Source organism: Dendroctonus ponderosae, unplaced genomic scaffold (assembly GCF_020466585.1).
Source record: "Dendroctonus ponderosae isolate FM_Combo_2020 unplaced genomic scaffold, Dpon_F_20191213v2 Dpon_F_20191213_6, whole genome shotgun sequence".
Taxonomy (NCBI): Eukaryota; Metazoa; Arthropoda; class Insecta; order Coleoptera; family Curculionidae; genus Dendroctonus; species Dendroctonus ponderosae.
Window position 1 is genome coordinate 8225624 of NW_026018814.1, and position 18784 is coordinate 8244407.

Below are 18784 nucleotides of genomic sequence, written 5' to 3' on the forward strand. Positions count from 1 at the left end.
AGGGGTCAGCCCAACCGTAGTGCAATGGAAGGGCCTCACCCCGGGGGAACCGCCTTATTGATCACGGTAAACCCCTACGCCAGGTAAGTATGCTTAATCGGCATTCAACGCTCTTCTTTAAACACAGGTCTCAGTTCTACATGGAAAGATGTAACATGCACCGCCATCTGCGTGAACTTCAGAACTAGAATGATAAAATTCACCAGCCTTGAATCAACCAGCTGTTGCTGTAATAATGATCCTTGACAAGAATTTCTTGGATGATGAAAATAAAAACCATTCAAGGACAGGGTGACCAGGTGTGGTAATTTATCGCCAAGTTGGTGATTTTTTGCTTATGTTGGCGATAATTTTTTTGTCGTTTAACGCCAATTTCTCATTAATATATTTAAGACATACAAGTAAACATATAGAATTTCAATTCAACTTGTTAGAAAAACTAAAGTTCTTGCTTAATTTAAAACGGTCCCGCATCGTTTTTATTGGTTTACCCCGTTTGAATTTACTTGGTGCCAAAACCGGCGATTTTTGGCGACATTGCCATTTCTCAGTCTGATCACCCTGTTCAAGGAACCAGTCAAAATAATAAAAATATGGAAGTATTAAATAGCCCCCAATGTGTTTGATGTTAATGATATAACAAAATTAGTAATTGCGCTTTAGATTTTAATGCTTGAACCTATTGTTTGGGCATACTTTCGCGAAGCGATTACATTAGGCTCAATTTTTTTAGTCCTTTTAATGGTAAAACCATTCTCATGTATCGAATTAGCTCGTGTTGGTCCAGGTCCATTAATAAAAAATAATTTATTTCGATTTCCCATACACAATTGACGAATTTGCACGAACACATTTTAAAACCTTAGCTTGTGCTCCATAGCATGAGCCCTTTTAAATAAGCCTAGAAAGTGAAGAAAATTATGTTTTCATAATCTTAATGATCTCGCTAATATGTGATGATTTCAAGGCAGTTTTATCTCAATTTTCAGCTATTACCAATTGAAGATATGAGAGGGACGAACATGAAACCAGGGAAGTAATTTCTAAACACTTACTGTTACACTGTTTATGTGTTATAAAGTGTAAAGTGTTTCTATTGGTTGGAGATCTGTCAGTTCGTACGAATTGACAAATCTCCAACCAATAGAATCCTTTTCGTATCATCGTACAAACGGACGCATGGGACTTAAGCCGCTGGGAATTAAACCGTCTGGCAATCGTCACCTAATTTGCGAAAAGTAACTGGATTGATTCAGCAAGTGAGTTTTTAATTTTATTGCATTTAACTACCAGCCGGTCAATGACCTATTTTTACCCTGACTTTTTTGTTGACTAGGAAACAAATTATCAAGAATAAAAATAAATTACATTTATTGTGAAAACAGGTCGTTTTTCGTACAAAATTTTAGGAAAAATATAACTATAAATTAAATTATACAAAAAAAGTTGCAAGTTCAATTATACATTTTTATTATTAGGAATATTTTCATTGTTTCATTATTCCTGTATATCATCTATTTCTGTATATGAAATAGATTGCGTCGCCTGCTTAAAGTGAGGATGGAATAACACAAAAACACCTCTTATAAATATAAATATATATAATCATTCAGATATCAATCAGCTTCGTTACCAAATTAAGTAAATCACCAAGAATAAATATTAATTTAATAACTAGAAAAAACCAGGATTAATCGTAACAACAAAAAAATGTTGAACCTACTACTTTTACATAATGAGAGGGTTTCAACATAATTCCATTGAAAATATTCTAGTTGACTTGGCAAATGTATCAAAATTACAATTGATTAATTAGTCTAATTTCTGTAGATGTAGAAAAAGCTTATACAGGGGTTGCAGGTGCAACTGGTACCACACTACTAGCGGGAACAAGATGAAATGATAACCACCAAGATAAAACGATCTGAGAGCCTGCGACAAACAATAAGAAATACAACCTCCTCTTATGCCCTGCTGTATTCGGTGCCCCGTAATAAGACTGGTCCTTCGTGCCTTGTTCAGCTAGAACTTGTACTTTAAGACTCCTCACCAGAAAGAATGCTAAAGCCAAGTTAGTATAAATGATGCTAATGAAAAAACCAGTACTTCCGAACATTAGGCTAATCAGAATACTAACGATGGTGCCAACAAACTTGTATCCGGAATAGGCTAGCAAATCCAGCGTTTTAATGCTAGTTTCCACTTGGAGTATATATAAGATTGCACTATAAATAACCAACTCTATGATGCACCACGCCAAGGCTGAGGACGCTGTAATTCCAATTTGTTCGGGGCTAAATTTGTCTTGCATTCCTAACACTAAGCCAGCGACTAAAATGTAGGTAATATACGCCATGGTGGGTATGTAAAGATCGGGTGCGTTGATTTCGTATCTTGGTTGAACTGGGCCATTTTGCTCATATTTCACTGACCAATCCTGAAAATTTTTCCTCATTTAGTTTAATTCAAAGAAACATATAGTTTAAAGCAACGCTTACCGAATGTGTGAAAGGGAAGAACAGAAGAGTTAATTTTGATACCACATACTTGGTGTCTACGGCAAAGTAATATCGAAGTTGACTGACTGGAACATATTTTTCCATCTCCTGCTTGATCATTGTTTTTCCAGCTCCAGCCAACTATAAAGAAAGCAGTAGAAAATTTGTAAACCAAGTGCTGTGTGTTCAGTTCAAGAAATTTTTTTCAGTTGTTCATTAATAAGCAAAGTCAAATTAACATGTGGACGCAACAATAGCCGAATTCTAATTTAACGTGTGAAGAGTCGAATCTACCAATGAAAACCTTTTAATAAACTGTACACACTAGAAGTAAAGGATTAATCTTTACTTCAAATTCAGAAAAAGTATTCTCCTTTTGTTACAATATTTTTAGTTAACAGCGGATTAGTTTAGTAAACATTTCGTTGCGTTTTCTTCTTGTTTTTAAACGAACCTGTTGTCCATACTGCATGGCCATGTCTTGAACCACTGGCTGGCCCAGAACTCCCAAGTTTGGAGTCAATGGAAAAGTGTTATTAACTCCATACTCTTGAGGGCCTGGGGAATTGAAGTTTGTTGCTACAGTGGGAATTCCATGGGGACCAGATGTGAATGACTGACCATCCAGGGGCATTTGGTTTCCATATCCTAATGAATCAAAATTAAGCCTAATAATTCTTATTTTCTATAAGCATGATACGGAGAGAATTATGCATTATAGCAAATCGTAAATTCAATTGGAAAATTGTACTGTATCCAGGAGTCCAGTAACGGCAATCAAAGTAACGAACACCAGAATGATTACGTTATATCAGAGCAAGGATTAAAACGAATACGCTAAAGTAACGACAATCAACATTTCTAGTGGCCAATGAACACAGCATGAAGTAGCTTAAGATGAAGAAGCTGTTTTCACCTTGTTGATAATTTCTTGGCATTGAAACATCTGCAGCTGGTCCTAGATTTGGATACAGATTCTGCTGGGGCTGTTGGGGGTCGTACTGACGATATCCCATGGCATTTACATCACTCACCCTCTTCACCTTTTTACCAAATGTTGCTGAAAATGCAAATTCAATTTACTATAGTGTTTAAGGTTAACGTTACAAAATAATGCCTGTTTTATCTAAATCGGATGCTTACCAGGCCGAGGGCCCGTATTTGCATTGTAATTCATTGTCGGGCAGCGTGAAATATTCTACTTCGAAATAAATAAATAGTGGTATTTTAACATATACAAAACACGTCACTCATCTTTCAATGGCAGGGGTGACTGTTAAAAACTGCAAATGTGACATTTCTTTTGCAAAGTGAATGTCCGTCTATTTAAATTTCATTGGCCACAACAGGGACTGTCTTTGTCATGATCATATTTATGGCCAATCACAATAGCGGATGCATAGAATAATTTTGGTTTCAGTGGTTGGAACCGGAATTAGCAATGGGCACTTAAAGTTGGCATTCATGTTAAGTGACAGACGTCATAAATAGTCAACTAGCAATTTGCAAAAGCTTGTGATTTTTAACTTGATTTCGAACAATTTTCAAAATGTTTGGCGGTGGGCGTGCTCCGATTTTGGTTCTGAGTGAGTGAAACATATATTTAGCCTTTTGCCTTTACTAAAGCGTAATTTTTGTTAATTGCAGGTCAGAATACCAAGCGAGAATCTGGCCGAAAAGTTCAGGTGGAGAACATAAATGCCGGAAAGGTAAGGTTTTCACGTGTTCAACATCAGAACTTCACAAAAATCAAGGAAACGTTTCAATAACCATTGTCTTCCAATCACTCTAGCCGCATACATACTTCTTCATGTAAATTTTCACTGATTATTTCGTTTCAGTCTTCCGCTTAACCTCACATTTATGGGGGCTATAATTATCTAAATATTTAAAGCACTGGGTTTCAATTTAACTCCCAAAACCGTTAAAACTCTGGTTCATTTCCAGCAAATTGCTGATGTCATCCGGACATGTCTGGGGCCACAGGCTATGTTGAAAATGCTGATGGATCCCATGGGGGGCATTGTAATGACCAACGATGGAAATGCCATTTTGAGGGAGATCACCGTGCAACATCCAGCTGCCAAAAGCATGATAGAAATTGCCAGGACTCAAGATGAGGAGGTAACATGAATTGAAGAACATTACTTTCAGTACAGATATTTTGTCACGCTTTCCTATAAGTGTAAATTCACTTGAATTCGACACATTTGGCAGAAGCAAATCCAATTAATAAATCAAATCAATCATCATCAAATAGTTTTTAACCGGATTCAAAGTTCCAAATTTTCTTACCTATTTGTCTTTTCGGCACGTGTGCACATTTTTCTTGTGAATAAAGTTCTGACATTGTTAACTACAGTGTTGAACTATATCTCCTTTGTCTAAGGAAAACTATTTTAATCAATTTTAGTTAATCAGGTATATTCAAATCTGTTATTTTACAGGTTGGTGATGGAACAACTTCAGTTATAGTATTGGCTGGGGAAATGTTGGCTGCCGCTGAACAATTTCTGGAGCAACAAATGCACCCCACAGTCATCATCCGGCAGTATCGGCAAGCTCTTGAAGATATCATAACATTGCTGGAAGGTCCTCTGAGTGTGCCCATAGACAAGAATGACAAAGCTGCACTCGCCAATGTCGTAAGTGGTTGATGGCTGAATATTCCTGAGCAAAAGTACAACTTTTCTGTTGATAAGTTCTATATTGTTGAGGCGGATTCATTTTTTTACAAACTTTGTTTTGGGTATTTCGGCTCAAAAATTTTTGTCTTTAAAAAAACTATATAAAAACTTTTCTGTTGTTTCAGGTGAAAGGTTGTATTGGTACTAAGTTTATTAGTAAATGGTCGGATTTGGCTGTAAACATTGCGCTGGACGCTGTGCAAACTGTAATGCTTGAAGAAAATGGCAGAACTGAGGTGGATATCAAAAGATACGCCAAAGTAGAGAAGGTCCCTGGAGGCTCTATTGAAGATTCTCAAATTTTGAGTGGCGTTATGTTGAATAAAGATGTAACTCATCCGAAAATGAGAAGATATATTGAGGTAGGAAGCTGGTTGACGCACATGTTTTTTATATGACTTTGCTTTATATGCTTTGTTTCAGAATCCTAAAATAATTCTTCTGGATTGTTCTCTGGAATATAAAAAAGGGGAATCTCAAACCAATGTGGAAATTACTTCAGAAGGTGTAAGTATGAGTCATTTTTAATTTTCGTTTTTGTGTTATTGTTGGTTATTTTTTTGAAGGATTTTACCAAAATGCTTGAGTTAGAAGAGGAACATGTGAGGAGGCAATGCGATGATATAATTGCTCTTAAACCAGACATTATTTTCACCGAAAAAGGAGTTTCCGATCTTGCTCAACATTTCTTGTTGAAAGCTGGTAAGACTTCGCTCAGCAAGTGTCATGATTTTCTGTTTAAAACGAATTTTAATAATGCAGGAATAACGGCTGTTCGTCGCGTCCGCAAGTCTGATAACAACAGAATTGCTCGCGCTTGTGGTGCCACTATTGTTAATAGAACGGAGGAACTTCAAGAATCCGACATTGGTACCGGAGCAGGTCTCTTTGAAATTAAGAAAATGGGCGACGAATACTTTTGCTACGTTACTAAATGCAAAAATCCCAAGGTAGGACACTGCTCTATTTATTAGCTGATGTTATTATTCTGTACGTATGTAGTATGTAAAGTAATTAATTGTTTTCTTACAGGCCTGCACAATCCTTCTGCGCGGCGCCAGTAAAGATATTCTGAACGAAACGGAAAGAAACTTGCAAGACGCTCTGCAAGTGGCCAGAAATATTGTGCTGTCTCCTCGCCTGGTGCCAGGAGGAGGAGCAATCGAAATGGCTATCGCTCAAAGATTATTGCAGAATGCCACTCATGGACCTTACAGAGCTTTGGCTCATGCTTTGGGTATGTTTGTAGTTTTTATCTAGTAAATCCGAGACCATAAATGAACCAACCTAAAGACCCTGAACTTGCTTAAATGAAAAAGATTTCCATTTCCAATCGTTTAACTGGTTTTAGTACTCAAATGCAATTTAGAAATATGTAGATAATTTTTTTCTTTACTCTTATTTCAGAAATTATTCCGCGAACATTGGCTCAGAACTGTGGTGCAAACACAATCAAAACGTTGACTGCTTTGAGGGCAAAACACGCTAATCATACCGATGCGGAAACTCCTTGCACATGGGGAATAGATGGCGAATCTGGCGAGCTGGTGGAACAGAAGGAAAAGGGACTTTGGGAGCCGTTGGCAGTGAAACTCCAGACCTACAAGACAGCCATCGAGACCGCGATTTTGTTGTTGCGTATCGATGATATCGTTTCGGGCTCCAAGAAGAAGGACAAGGAGGGCGCCACTCCAAGCCAAATGGCCAATCAAGAGGCTGCAGGCATGCAGGAATAAATTTAAAGTATTTTTGCATTTTGTATTTTGCAACATTTTAATTAGCTTGATAATTAATATCTAAGTAACTTAGGTAGACGCATTTTGTAGTTCATTTACGCGATTACTTAAGTTCTTACATCACTGTTAAATATTTTATTAGTAAGATATTTAGTTCTGATGGAAAACGCCAATAAAAAAACTAAACTGTTTTTCTAACTCAAATTGTCGCTTTTGTTTTCAAATATCCCAATATGCTTTGCGTGAGACCTCGAAGAAAGACACTTGAGTTTTTCACATTACTTATTACTGAGCTTATTTGTTGAACATGTTCGGACAATTATCGGTGCAATAATAGTACTTGGACTAATTCCAAGAAATTTGCTAAGAAAGAATGAGTAATTCAAACGAGTAAAGTTTTAAAAAGAAAAACTACAAAGCGAATGATTCAGAAATCCATGGTTATTGCAAATTTCAAGTGTTGTATAAACTAAACAGTGTGGTAACTAGTGAAAAACGTGCTTAAACAGGCCACTTTAAAGTGTAAGTAAAACGGAAGACATTAAATCCAGTCGACTCACGTACCATTGACGCCGTTTCTATAATCACATTCAACCATATCTATCGAAGACATCACATTATAATAAATCGTTTGATGCTAATAATAAATAAGCCGATTGCATGTACGCACGGCATTACAATGTTTTCTAAAAATTCCATTTCTTTATCACTCTTTTGTGGTCATTGTTGTCGCTCGTCAAGACGCATTTATAATCGGTGCTTTTTTTTTGGGGAACTTGACAAAAAAGTGGTTTTGCGATGAATGATGACGGAAATATCAGGATGTGTTAATTGGTGAATAAGTTTAAGCCTCTTGGATTGCGGTTTCAGATAGTACGTGGGGCCGGCTAGGTGTTGAACATTATAGCAAAGGAAGTTGCACATTCTTCGGGCCAATGTCGCCGTTATTGGTTGCAGTTGCATTTGCGCAATTATTGGTAAAAGTCTTTGGTTTTAACGTAGACCTGGACCATGCAGTGATTATAGAAAATCCAAACGGCGATGTAAAGAGTGATTATTTTGGATACTCGTTAGTGTTATTCAACGATAAGAAAAGCAAAGAAAGGTGGTAAGTGATGCTATCGAGGAGAATTAGTACTGGTTTTAATACGGGAAGTTGGCTAATTGCTTTATTAATTAATTCTCTGCGGTTAGAGAACCGGTGTTTAGCTTAGCTGTTTCTGCATTAATTGTTAACACATTTTGTTCCTTCAACTAGAACTTCAATGCATTGCAGGTCGGTATCATGAATTACAGCAAGGAATACATCTATTTACCAAAACAACTTGCAAATAAATAGCTTTAAATCGTTTCATTAGTGTTCCACAATTCCCAATTTGGGTTCCAGTTTCATTTAAATGCACTCTTGGTTAATCTACTTATGAACACAAACTGAGTTTTGCTTAAAAATTAAAAAAATGTGTATTGTGTAGGACTTTAATAAATGTGTAGGACTTTAATATTCGATAGAAAACGTGATTTTCAGACGAGAAGAAAAAACCGCTTTATTGCATGAGATACAAAGAGGTAAAATAAATGTTTGCGTTGATATTAGTCGTCACAATGCAAACATTTGAGGATGCTCCTTTTTTGAACTCAGCAAAGTTTATTGACATTCGATCCTTTTTCTAAAAGCGAATCGATCATTCGTTTGTCCAGTTTATACTCTTTAACTGAAAAAACCTCATATAATTAAACGTTGAGATTGAGAGTAAATTTGGGTAATATTGAGCAAACTCCCGCAACCAATCAAAATACATAAACTCAGTTTCTCTCTATGAGTAAAGATTTTTAAAGTTATATTATTGTCTTTTTTTCACTGATTATTAGTCAAAATTCAAATTAAAGATGATCGTTAATATACAAAACATTTCAGGATAAAAATAGGAGCCCCAAATGCGTCTTTCCAGAAAAACCGACACTCGAACCCTACCGGATTGATATATCATTGTCCGTTCCTAAAGCCGTGTATTTTAGATAAAAATTTTACTAACTCAAGTAAGTAAACATTTCTCATTCCCAAAAGCCTTACGTTTAATTTAAGATTTGGCTTTTCCGAAATTTTAGCAACCGATTTTACTAACTCTTGGCTAGGAGGCTCTATGGATGTAAACTACAAGTACCGCGTTTTAAGCGTAAGCATTCAGATTTCTTTCAGAAGAAAAGAAAGGTAAGCAAAAGAACAAATGTGTAGATTTCAGCGAGCAGGTGGCAGCAGTTATCGCAAGACGAACCCACCATTCGAGGAGCTCTTTTTGTGCAGAATGTAAAGGAAAATCGTACCAAACAACTTTTAGAACCATTGCTTGGTGAGAACAATAAATTTCAAATTCGTGTTTGGGATTATGGCAGCGAAACTTTTCATTCAACAAAAATTGCAAATACATACTTTTTTTAAAGAATTTCGGTACCTTCGTCTAATGGTTATCGCTTCTGCATTCTTCATTTTTTCTTTTCGTTTAGTTCCGCTTAAAGTAACTAACAGCTACTTTTTCTTCTCATACTCTAATAATTTTTACAAAACCTTTGCGCCTAGGAAATAAATAAAAGCTCGAAAAAGATTTAAAGATTTAGAACTCCAGTTTTATTAATTTACTTTTAAATTTTTGGCGGTTAAAATTGATTTTTTTCATATTAATGTAATTTTTTCGCTCTTGATCATGGTGTATTTTTATCCTGAAATTCATTTTTTTTTTCGACAAGTGTAAGGTATTAATATGGTACAAGCGGATTCCTTATATCTAAACCGTTTTGTGGTGTTTCTTGTCTCGCCTCGGAACTTTAGTGCTTTTTCTATATCTCTAAAAAGAACGAATTCATTATCAAAACGTATTATTTTTTTACTGTAGAGCCAGCGGCCTGCTACAGTATCCCGTTTTATAACCGAGCTCAAAGCGGATTCTCTTTACACTTTTTAGAGGTACATATCAGCCGTATTATAGCAAACCCAGAACAAATGAATCTACTCTATTTCTATAAAAATTTTAGGACAACAATGAGCTTTTAGTGGGCGCTCCCGGGGTTTTCAACTATGTGGGCACTGTCTTTAAAATAAAAAATATCGACCGAAGTCCGAACCACTGGCAGTATGAAGTCGCAGCACCTCAAGACAAATATAACGACTATTCGGGTAAGAGTCCACAAGCAAAATGTTATTAATTCAAATTGCTTGTTCTTGATTAAGTTATAAATTGGTTACTCCTTCTTCTCCTCAGTTATTGATTGTTTAATTTATTAAATCACACAGGAAAAAGTTGTACAAGTTCTGATTTTCAGGATATGCAGTCACATCTGGACGCTTTTATAAAAAGAACGTTGAAAATTATGTAACAGGCGTACCAAGAAGCGTTGATCGAAGTGGCAAAACACTTACGGGCATGGTAAGCAAGAAACTCTCACATATTGTTCTAGCTATGAAGAAAAAACTAAGAGCGATTTTGCAAATCCCGATGTAAAAACGCAATTTATAATTTCCAATAAAATTAAAAAAAAAATTGTCAACTGATGTTTTATATAGATATGTGCCCATTTTAAAGCTCTACCCTCCGATGACTACGAGCGGTTTTGAAAATCCGTTATAAATTATGCATTTTGCCATTTTCCATAAAACCAAAAAAACTTTCTTGAATTTATATAAAATATAAATTTTATATGCAAACATGCGTATTTCAATGTTGTATTCGGCAGTAGCAACGAGAGCTCTGTTTCTCAAACCGTTTTCAAGTCATGCATCAAGCAATTAAAAAAATATATATGAATTGATGTTTTTATAAACACTCAATTTAAAACTCTATCTCGCAGTATGAACGCTCAAACGTTTTCAAACTATGATGCAAACGCTAAGAGCGAAAATGATAATACGGCTTATTTATTCCTTTTTTCCAACAACTAACAAAAAACTTTTCTATAGAAACATGACTTGATTGCTTTATCCGAGAATGATTGTGAGAGCTCTATGCCTCAAACTGTTCTCGAATTATGAGGCATTTACTAAGAGCGGTTTTAAAAACTGCACTAGACATACGTTGGTCATTTTCCTAAATAAATTGACGCTTTATCAAAAAACATGCTTGCTTAATGCCTCATTCATAACGATAAAATTTCAATATGTTCTGAATTTAGCTAAATCATCTCCACATAAAGGACTTATTTCCCATTTTTCTGCTGTAAATAGGTGACCATTTTCAAGTTTCAATCGTCCAAAAGATCCACCATATGCCACTCCAACGGAATTGAAACGTCTGTTATCGAAGATTTTTTCGGAACGCAATTTGGGGAATACTTCGGTTCTTCGCTGGCCTCTGGAGACTTGAATGGAGATGGCCTGGACGATCTTCTGGTTGGAGCGCCATTCCGATCTAACGACAAGCTGGGATTCAATCATGGCAGTGTATATGTGTTTTATGGCAATTCTGTACGGTCAAATTACGTTAATTATTTTAACATTTTCCATTTTTATATCATCCTTTTTTTTATACATACATGTATTTTTTTTCCAAGAAAATATGTGGTTTTTTTCAGAGGAAAATGGGCTACCATTCGAAGAACAGGCTGGATGGAACTGTGTCCGGTGGCCAGTTTGGTTTGGCGATGATGGTGTTGGGCAATTTGGATAATTATCGGTTTGCTGGTAAGCGAAAGCTTCTTTCCATAATTTCTTGGTGTTTATCAACGAATGTAAATGTTATTTTGTTAAACGTTTCTGTTGCAGAAGTTGCTATATCGGCACCCAACGAGGAAACTTCGGGTGTTGTCTACATTTACACTTTTGATAATATCAGGAAAACTTTGGGAATATCCCAGAAAATTTATGGAAAAGACATACAGCCCGAGTTGAGAGGATTTGGAACTAGTCTGTCGCGACCTATTGATATCGACGATAATCAATTTCCAGGTTTGTTCATACAAGTTTAAATTGCTTTAAGAATATGGAAGCGTTAAAGTTGAAAAAACCGCTTGAAATCTTCGTTTTAACATTCATATTAACACTCTGTAAATCGGAAACCTGTTCATTATATAAAGGGTGTATGTTTCAAATTTGATTTAAGTTGTGTATGCATTGCAGATTTTGCCATTGGATCGCCTTTATCCGGACACGTAGTGATTTTGCGGTCCAAACCCACAGTAACGATTTTCGCCAGCATACGAGTCCCGTCCAGTATTCAAAAATCCACAACGAATTTCACTTTTCAGTGTTGCTATCAGTTCACGAATTTCTCAAATTCGAACCTCAGTAAGTATAAAATAGTAAACTGAAGTTACGTTGAAATCAAAGTTTTCAACCAACACATATTTAACAAAAGTGCTGAAAAACGCAATTTTTTGCGACCAATGAGTATTTTTTTCGTATCAATCAATCAACCGAAAACACGTCATAATACGCGTACTTAATATGAAGATAACTAAGTATTATAATTATTGAATCTTGTGTGATTTTCAGCTTTGTTACAAAACATTACTGTTGACCGCGAATTTAATCGATTCTCATTCGCTCACCATTCTCGCCGTCAGATTTCCGAAGAAAGGAAAGTGTATCTCACAAAAGACAGGGAACACTGTGAAGATATAGAACTCATTAAGGTAATGTATCTCTTTAAGTGCCAATAAACTAATGCTAAAAATTAAGACATATTTTTTCATTGGAGAAGCGCGACAAAAAATTGCGAATTAGTTTTACTCGAGAGAAGCAATGATACTTTTTTACTAAGAAGCAAATTATAGTTGAATTATTCAAATCACTAATTAAAAAAATACAAATTCATTTATCCTCATCAGCGCTCCAAGTAATATAGATTTCCGTTTTTTTCTAATGTAGATATCACTTTGACGTAAAACTGAGACAAAAAGTATCTTTTGCGACCATTTAGTTCAGTTTGCTAGTTAACAGCAAAGTCGACTTTACAGCCAATTTATCTGCATATTTGACTCTTAGTTTTCACAAATRTTTGGTCGCACTATCATTTGGTTCTCCAGCCGACTAATTTCCTCCAAACATTCAATCGGTGAATTAATCATCTAGTCAAATACAGCAAACATATTYTTTTTTGAMCTCAAACTTTAAGCCTTTGAGTCAGAGTATAAGCATTCAAACTCTCACAAGTTCCCGGGTTCCTATGAGTTGATTTTAAAACATTCCTTGAACGAAAATGTCTGTTTTTCATAATACCACTGAATATTTTGGGCTTTGCAGTCTGTGACTTAAAACTGAAATTATTTTTCAAGCAGGTTCGTGCTCACAACTACAATGATTCCATTAGCATTTACTTAACATATGAAATATTGGAGCCATCCTCAGTAGACGACCAGAATCCAATAGTGATAAATAGCCTTAAGCAGCCTTCCATTGATACATTTTGCAAAAATTGTCCGTTGCTTAGTAAAAGTTCAAAAAATCGTATATTCACGTTGGTGAGCTGGGAGCATAAATGCGAACACAATGGCGAGAAGAAACCGTGCCAGGCTCAACTGGAAGTGACTGCCAAGTTTCTCAATCTCAGGCAAGTTGGGACAGGGATTAATATTTTCCGGATATCTTAAGTTAAAACTCGGAATTCAGTTAAGGCTGGATATTGCCTGCAAACACCTAAGTTTTTGCTAGTTACCTACTTGTAGTTTTATCTACGGACAATCAGAATTAACTCAAATTCGAAAAAAAAACACTTTATACTTTATATTTTTCTATAAAATTTCTATAAAACTTTATATTTTTCTTTCTTTCAATGCAGTTGTTTATTTTTTTTCCAGCGTTAACTTTTTTGTTAAGCAATTTTTTGTCTGCTTTCGAACATGAAACCATACTTTAAAGAATCCGGTCTTGGCATTGTATCGATAACTACTACTTAATTTAACAAAAAAAATCGTTTTGATTTCATTTCTAACTGGATTAGCATTTTTGACCTTGGATTCAAAATAATAATTTTTAGCGGGGATGTAAACTATTCCATAAAGTTCAGGCTTTTTCGTTCTATTCAATTAATTTCCGATTTTAAATTAATTTTTCCAGTAAACCAGATACGTTCGTAATGGGCTCCAAAGATCTGTTATGCTTGGAAATTACAATCGCCAATAAAGGGGACCCAGCGTACTTTCCACTTTTACAAGTGAATCTTCCAAATGGTGTTACCTTTAGATCAGGTTCTGTAGATTGCCAAAATATTGATGGAAATTGTATTCAATGTGATGGAGGCGAAGTAGTGAATGACGAAGTAAGCGAATAAACGCAAAAACAAATTCCAGGATTGTTAATATCTAACGTTTTTGAGACGATTCCAGCATGGTAAAAACAGGCATGGAAAATGAGTTTCAAGTGTCTTTATATTTTTCTCAGTCAGAATTTTCTTTGATAGAATCGGCTATAAACTAAAACATACGCAAACAATATAAAACAATTATCTTCCATTTGGAATTGAAAATTGAATATCATTATTACATTTTTTTAATTTTATTATTTAGGTGGCATTCGGTTTAAAATTGAATGTTGATGTGGATGGAATTGACGACATTGAGTTTTTCTTCAACACTTCCACTATTACAGACAATCTAGATGTGAAAAGTGCAACAAATCTAACGTTGAAGCTGAAGCGAGAATTTGATTTGCTTATTACAGGGTAAGCATATTTTGTATTTGTATTTTTTTTTGCTCGATAAGGTCGAAAAATAAAATTATTGTGGTATTTTCATTAGAAATGAAACTTTCACTATTTTCACTTATAAGCCACTTTAATCAACCCGAAGTCTATTTCAGTTATCCCAAAGAGTCGAGTTACTTTTATGAAAAAGGGAAGCGAACTTTCATACAGGACATTTTTAAGGTAGGTAATTAACTCTAATTAACATATATTTCTATCATGCATATAAAAGTTTAAATTAAATAAATAATTAAACAATAAACTTCCATTCAAGTTACAATGCACCAATAAAGTCTATATCTACCTGTAAGAATGTTGAGATAAGAAACGTGACTTCAGCCAGGAGAACGCTCTAAAATACCTTAAAACCTAATTTGCAGATAGAAAAATTTGGACCCAGTCCCACACCTACAGTGCAGGTGGGAATCTTAATTCCTTCCGCACTAATTTCAATCGATGGCACTACTAAAGAAATATCGAAAGTTACTGCTCATAATGATGCTTCGTTAGACAGTGTTGTAGTTAAATGTGCAGAAAATACGCAATTTATTCCAGGTAGGTATAGCATTTCATCTAAGAGGAAATCTTTAGCTTCAAGATGATGAAGGCTAATGAACATATTTGCAGAAATTATTCTCGATGTTTTCACCAATTTTACTTTTTTAAACTGTTTTAAACACACGACCAAGTGGCCCTGGCTTAGTAAAACAACCTTGTTTCAACAAAAAATGTTTGGATTTTTTTAGAAAATTTGCATAATCAGCCAGACTTTTTCCAGATGAGCAAACACTGAATGAGACAGTGGAACTAAACGGCTTCGGTGTGTTAAAACTGAACTGTTCACAGGAAAATGTTAGGTGTGCATTCTTAAACTGTACAGTTGGACCTTTCGAAAGCTGGCAAAACTACGCTGAATTTTCGGTAGACATTGAGATAGACTTTCAAGGAGTGGAAGCCAATATTGCCAAAGGCAAGTTTGTACATTTTCAACAGAAACAATAATTAAATTAGATTAAAATTAGCAGATTGGTTTGTTAACGGGAAACCTGTGGAACAGATCAATTTCGTGGGCCAAGCCTTCGTTTCAGTCCCTGATTTCACACAGGCCGGGAACAGGTAAGCAAACTTACCAAAACACACTTGGAAATTGCAATGAATCTGTTAGGTCGGACTTTGTTGAAATATCGAACTTTGTGCTGGTATATGCGGAACTGGCAATCCCCTTATGGCTTTGGATCGGATCAGCCATAGCAGCTTTAGTTATTTTAATTTGTGTTACTACAGGGCTAGCAAAAGTAAGAACAAAAGCGCAAAAATCGATTTGAAACTAATCAACACTTATTCGCTCACAGGCTGGATTTTTCGAGCGAAAAGATCGCCAAATGCTGATATACCTCAAAGAAGGAGCAAGTTACTGCAAGCAGGACTATAATAACTGAGTAATTTTTGCGTATATTTTTTCAGGCTTTGAAAGAAGAGAAGCTTATCGAAGAAATGATCGAAAAAGAGCTGCAGCCGGTTGAACCGTTTCAAGGGGATCCAGCTTTTCGGTATATCAAGCCAAATGACTTGGACATCTACTGGACACATTTAGAGAAAAATTCTTCAACTGATGCTTCTTTACCACCAGAGCATCCTGCACAACATTCCACAAAACCCAGTGAAACTGATGGATGGGACGAACAAGAACCATTTTTAAATACCAGTCAGTTAAATGAAAATTGACACAAACTGCTGGAAATTAAATAAAATAAATTCAACGAATAAATATTCGTTTTAATTGAACTTCAAACACAACAAGATTAAAGATAAACTAAACATACCATATTCAGAATTGAACCAAGCCAATTCTTATTACAGATCGGTTTCAACTTTAAATATACAATTAAAAAAAAATACAAATTCTCAAGAACATAGTTCGAAACACTTTTACTAAATATATAGAGTGATTCATTAATACACCGGCAAATTTACTTGGTGGGCGATTTTAAGAGGAATTTTTTAAATGCAGGTTTTGAAAAATACTGTCCGAAAAACGCTATAGTCGACTTTAACTAAATTTTCAGTTTGTTGCTAATAAACTAGCTTTGCTTAGTTGGAAGAGCGTAAAATAGAACCGGAAAACAACCATGGTCACACATACTACTAATCTCTAATAAGCCACTGATATTTGCAACTATTATAATTGACATTCATTTTGTTTACCTCCTTTGCTCTGCGCAGTACCATTATCATTTCTCTTGCAGCAAACGCTTATTGTTTCTTAATGCTGTAAAGAATTGCTTATTAACGTAAATGCTATATTTATGTTATGTTACCATTCCAGTTTTCCAACTCCTCCATTGAGCCATTCAAGTACACATTCCGAAAGTCTGCAAACTTATAGAAATTAGTTCCGCTGTAATAACTGTAGAAATCCAGACTAAGCCTCTTTTCATACAGTTCCGATGATTCCACTGGCAAATCTTGCTGAACAGACCTTGTTTCCTCGAGTTTCGACTCTTTTAGTATATTCTCCTCGGGTTCCACTTTACCTTCGTTACTTCGAGCTAGAACAATATTTAGTTATTATTATGGAACAAATAGTTTTAAAACACTCAAATCTAAAATAACTTCAAAGATTAAGTGATTCAAAGCATGTACAACCCAACTATATGTTATGCAGTAGATTAACAACTAAAGCTAATAATTATTAGATACGGAAACAATTAGAAAATTCACAATTCTAAACTACAACATTAGCCAAGAAGACAACAAGAATAACTAAGCTAAAACGTAAACACCGTAAGAAACAAATAAAACATACCATTAGGAGGATTATTTCTGAATCCAAACGAGCTTGTTGAAATCAGAAAGTCCCCAAGATCGTGTTTTTGTGTGTGTAGCAATTTCGAAAATCTAAGTTCACTATCTACATATCAACTTCCAAAGAAAGTTTCCTCGGTTGAACTCAAACATTCACTGCATCGATTGAGGAATTTGCTTGGAGATGTCGAGATTAAAGTGTCTATTTCCAATTTAAGGTCAAATTTTGGAATTCAAAACCAACGAAAATATTATTTTAATTCCAATAAACCTCCGTCTTGAAGCTCTAAATTTCGATGTTGCGTGTTTCCATAGAATATTTCAGATTTAAAATAAAAAAATCGAGATCAATTTTAAAATTTTGCACGATAGACACTGAATTGAAATGGAACATTTTGACTTTGATCTAATATTTTATTTCGCTTGTAAATTTGGATATTCACGTTTAGTTTTGCCATCAAAATCAAAGTTTCGGATTTTGTTTTACAATATATATTTTCAATCTAAAATGTAAAAAAGAAAATGAATTTTTCAATAGAAAATTTCACGGTAAATGTTGAAACTTAGAACGTTAAAAAGTACCAAAATGTACTTAATTTCTAAATGTTTTTTGCAAACTAGAAACACGCTTTCCCCATTTTAGTTCCCACCCGTTCATTTGCCACCGAGAAGTTTTTTGTACATGAAATCCGGTTTTTAGCTCAATCTTTTGCATTTCACAGCCGAATTCCAGGTTTACTTACAACATCTCAAACAAATTCACTGTACAGTTTGTACAGTACTATTTTATACTATACTATTCTTAGAGTTTATTTATTATTAGTATTAATGCGATTTCACTTTTACTTGCATTGGAATAAATCTGGTTGGCTTCTTAGCATCGAGGATATACATATTTAAATAAATCCTGTTCATACATTTATTTAACTTTTATTTTCATCCATATACTGACAAAACACAAAACAATAACTATAAAGGAAAATGCCGCGCTCTTACATCTTATCCAACCTGTCGTTTCGAGTAGAACATGAATAAACTACAAATATTATGAACATAGTTAAATAGACTAACAGTCTGTGCAAAAAATTACTAATGTAAATATCTACTGCATAACACACAAATGTCTTGTTGAGTCTAGATTTTTTGGCATTACTTCGTCATCATTGGACCTATGATCCCATTTTGAGCCAATAAACCCTAAAATATGCCACATTTGAACACGTTGATCGTGCCGTTACATCAAATTGTACGCCTTTTAGTCACAGGCATTCACACAAATTCCATTCAAGTGTATGTGTATTAAAATTAGCACCAGCAAAACAATCATGTTCTTAACAGTTCTTAAGCAAATAATGAGAAAATCAGTTCAACGGTTTTTTCCTTTGTGGTTC

At 35.0% G+C, this 18784-nt stretch overlaps 4 protein-coding genes, 1 long non-coding RNA gene and 1 other non-coding gene across 12 annotated transcripts in view; 2 read left to right on the top strand and 4 right to left on the bottom strand.

Annotated features, from left to right (window-relative positions):
- LOC125504990 lies at positions 1–91 on the bottom strand. The gene has a single exon (XR_007281868.1). It is a non-coding gene; the product is annotated as a U1 spliceosomal RNA (small nuclear RNA).
- Positions 92–1354: 1263 nt separating this feature from the next.
- LOC109533952 (protein YIF1B-B) lies at positions 1355–3804 on the bottom strand. 2 transcript variants are annotated; one of them, XM_019899475.2, is made up of 5 exons: positions 3642–3804; positions 3415–3558; positions 2953–3146; positions 2499–2639; positions 1355–2437 (listed from the first exon to the last, which is right to left on the bottom strand). In XM_019899475.2, the coding sequence occupies exons 1-5, from the start codon at positions 3673–3675 to the stop codon at positions 1844–1846; spliced, it is 1107 nt and encodes a 368-aa protein (XP_019755034.1). In that variant the 5' UTR covers positions 3676–3804; the 3' UTR covers positions 1355–1843. The 2 variants fall into 2 exon arrangements, with proteins under 2 accessions (XP_019755034.1, XP_019755035.1); XM_019899476.2 differs by having other exon boundaries at positions 3616–3803.
- Positions 3805–3942: 138 nt separating this feature from the next.
- LOC109533951 (T-complex protein 1 subunit gamma) lies at positions 3943–7125 on the top strand. The gene is made up of 10 exons (XM_019899474.1): positions 3943–4084; positions 4146–4207; positions 4446–4622; positions 4946–5143; positions 5311–5547; positions 5609–5692; positions 5752–5887; positions 5948–6135; positions 6218–6422; positions 6593–7125. The coding sequence occupies exons 1-10, from the start codon at positions 4048–4050 to the stop codon at positions 6919–6921; spliced, it is 1653 nt and encodes a 550-aa protein (XP_019755033.1). The 5' UTR covers positions 3943–4047; the 3' UTR covers positions 6922–7125.
- On the bottom strand, positions 4906–7532 carry LOC109533954. Its single transcript, XR_002171583.2, has 2 exons — positions 7486–7532; positions 4906–5168 (listed from the first exon to the last, which is right to left on the bottom strand). It is a non-coding gene; the product is annotated as an uncharacterized LOC109533954 (long non-coding RNA).
- A 90-nt stretch (positions 7533–7622) lies between these two features.
- LOC109533948 (integrin alpha-4) lies at positions 7623–16348 on the top strand. Of its 2 annotated transcripts, none has more exons than XM_019899467.2 (22): positions 7623–8029; positions 8837–8958; positions 9028–9095; positions 9155–9269; positions 9810–9880; positions 9949–10090; positions 10237–10340; positions 11135–11374; positions 11482–11590; positions 11672–11854; positions 12026–12193; positions 12401–12540; positions 13183–13457; positions 13964–14165; positions 14413–14567; positions 14705–14771; positions 14969–15143; positions 15367–15558; positions 15614–15704; positions 15754–15883; positions 15941–15994; positions 16053–16348. In XM_019899467.2, the coding sequence occupies exons 1-22, from the start codon at positions 7857–7859 to the stop codon at positions 16311–16313; spliced, it is 3237 nt and encodes a 1078-aa protein (XP_019755026.2). In that variant the 5' UTR covers positions 7623–7856; the 3' UTR covers positions 16314–16348. The 2 variants fall into 2 exon arrangements, with proteins under 2 accessions (XP_019755026.2, XP_019755027.2); XM_019899468.2 differs by having other exon boundaries at positions 13186–13457.
- LOC109533950 overlaps positions 16344–18784 on the bottom strand; it is a 7573-nt gene continuing 5132 nt past the window's right edge. For 3 of the 5 annotated variants that reach the window (XM_019899469.2, XM_048667512.1, XM_048667511.1), the window contains exons 8-9: positions 16907–17137; positions 16344–16857 (exon numbers count right to left, since the gene is read on the bottom strand). In XM_019899469.2, the coding sequence (XP_019755028.2) occupies positions 16820–16857; positions 16907–17137 (269 nt within the window). In that variant the 3' untranslated portion in view covers positions 16344–16819. Of the gene's footprint in view, positions 16858–16906; positions 17138–18307; positions 18591–18784 lie in introns of those variants that run through there. The other 2 variants (XM_019899470.2, XM_019899471.2) reach the window with 2 other exon arrangements.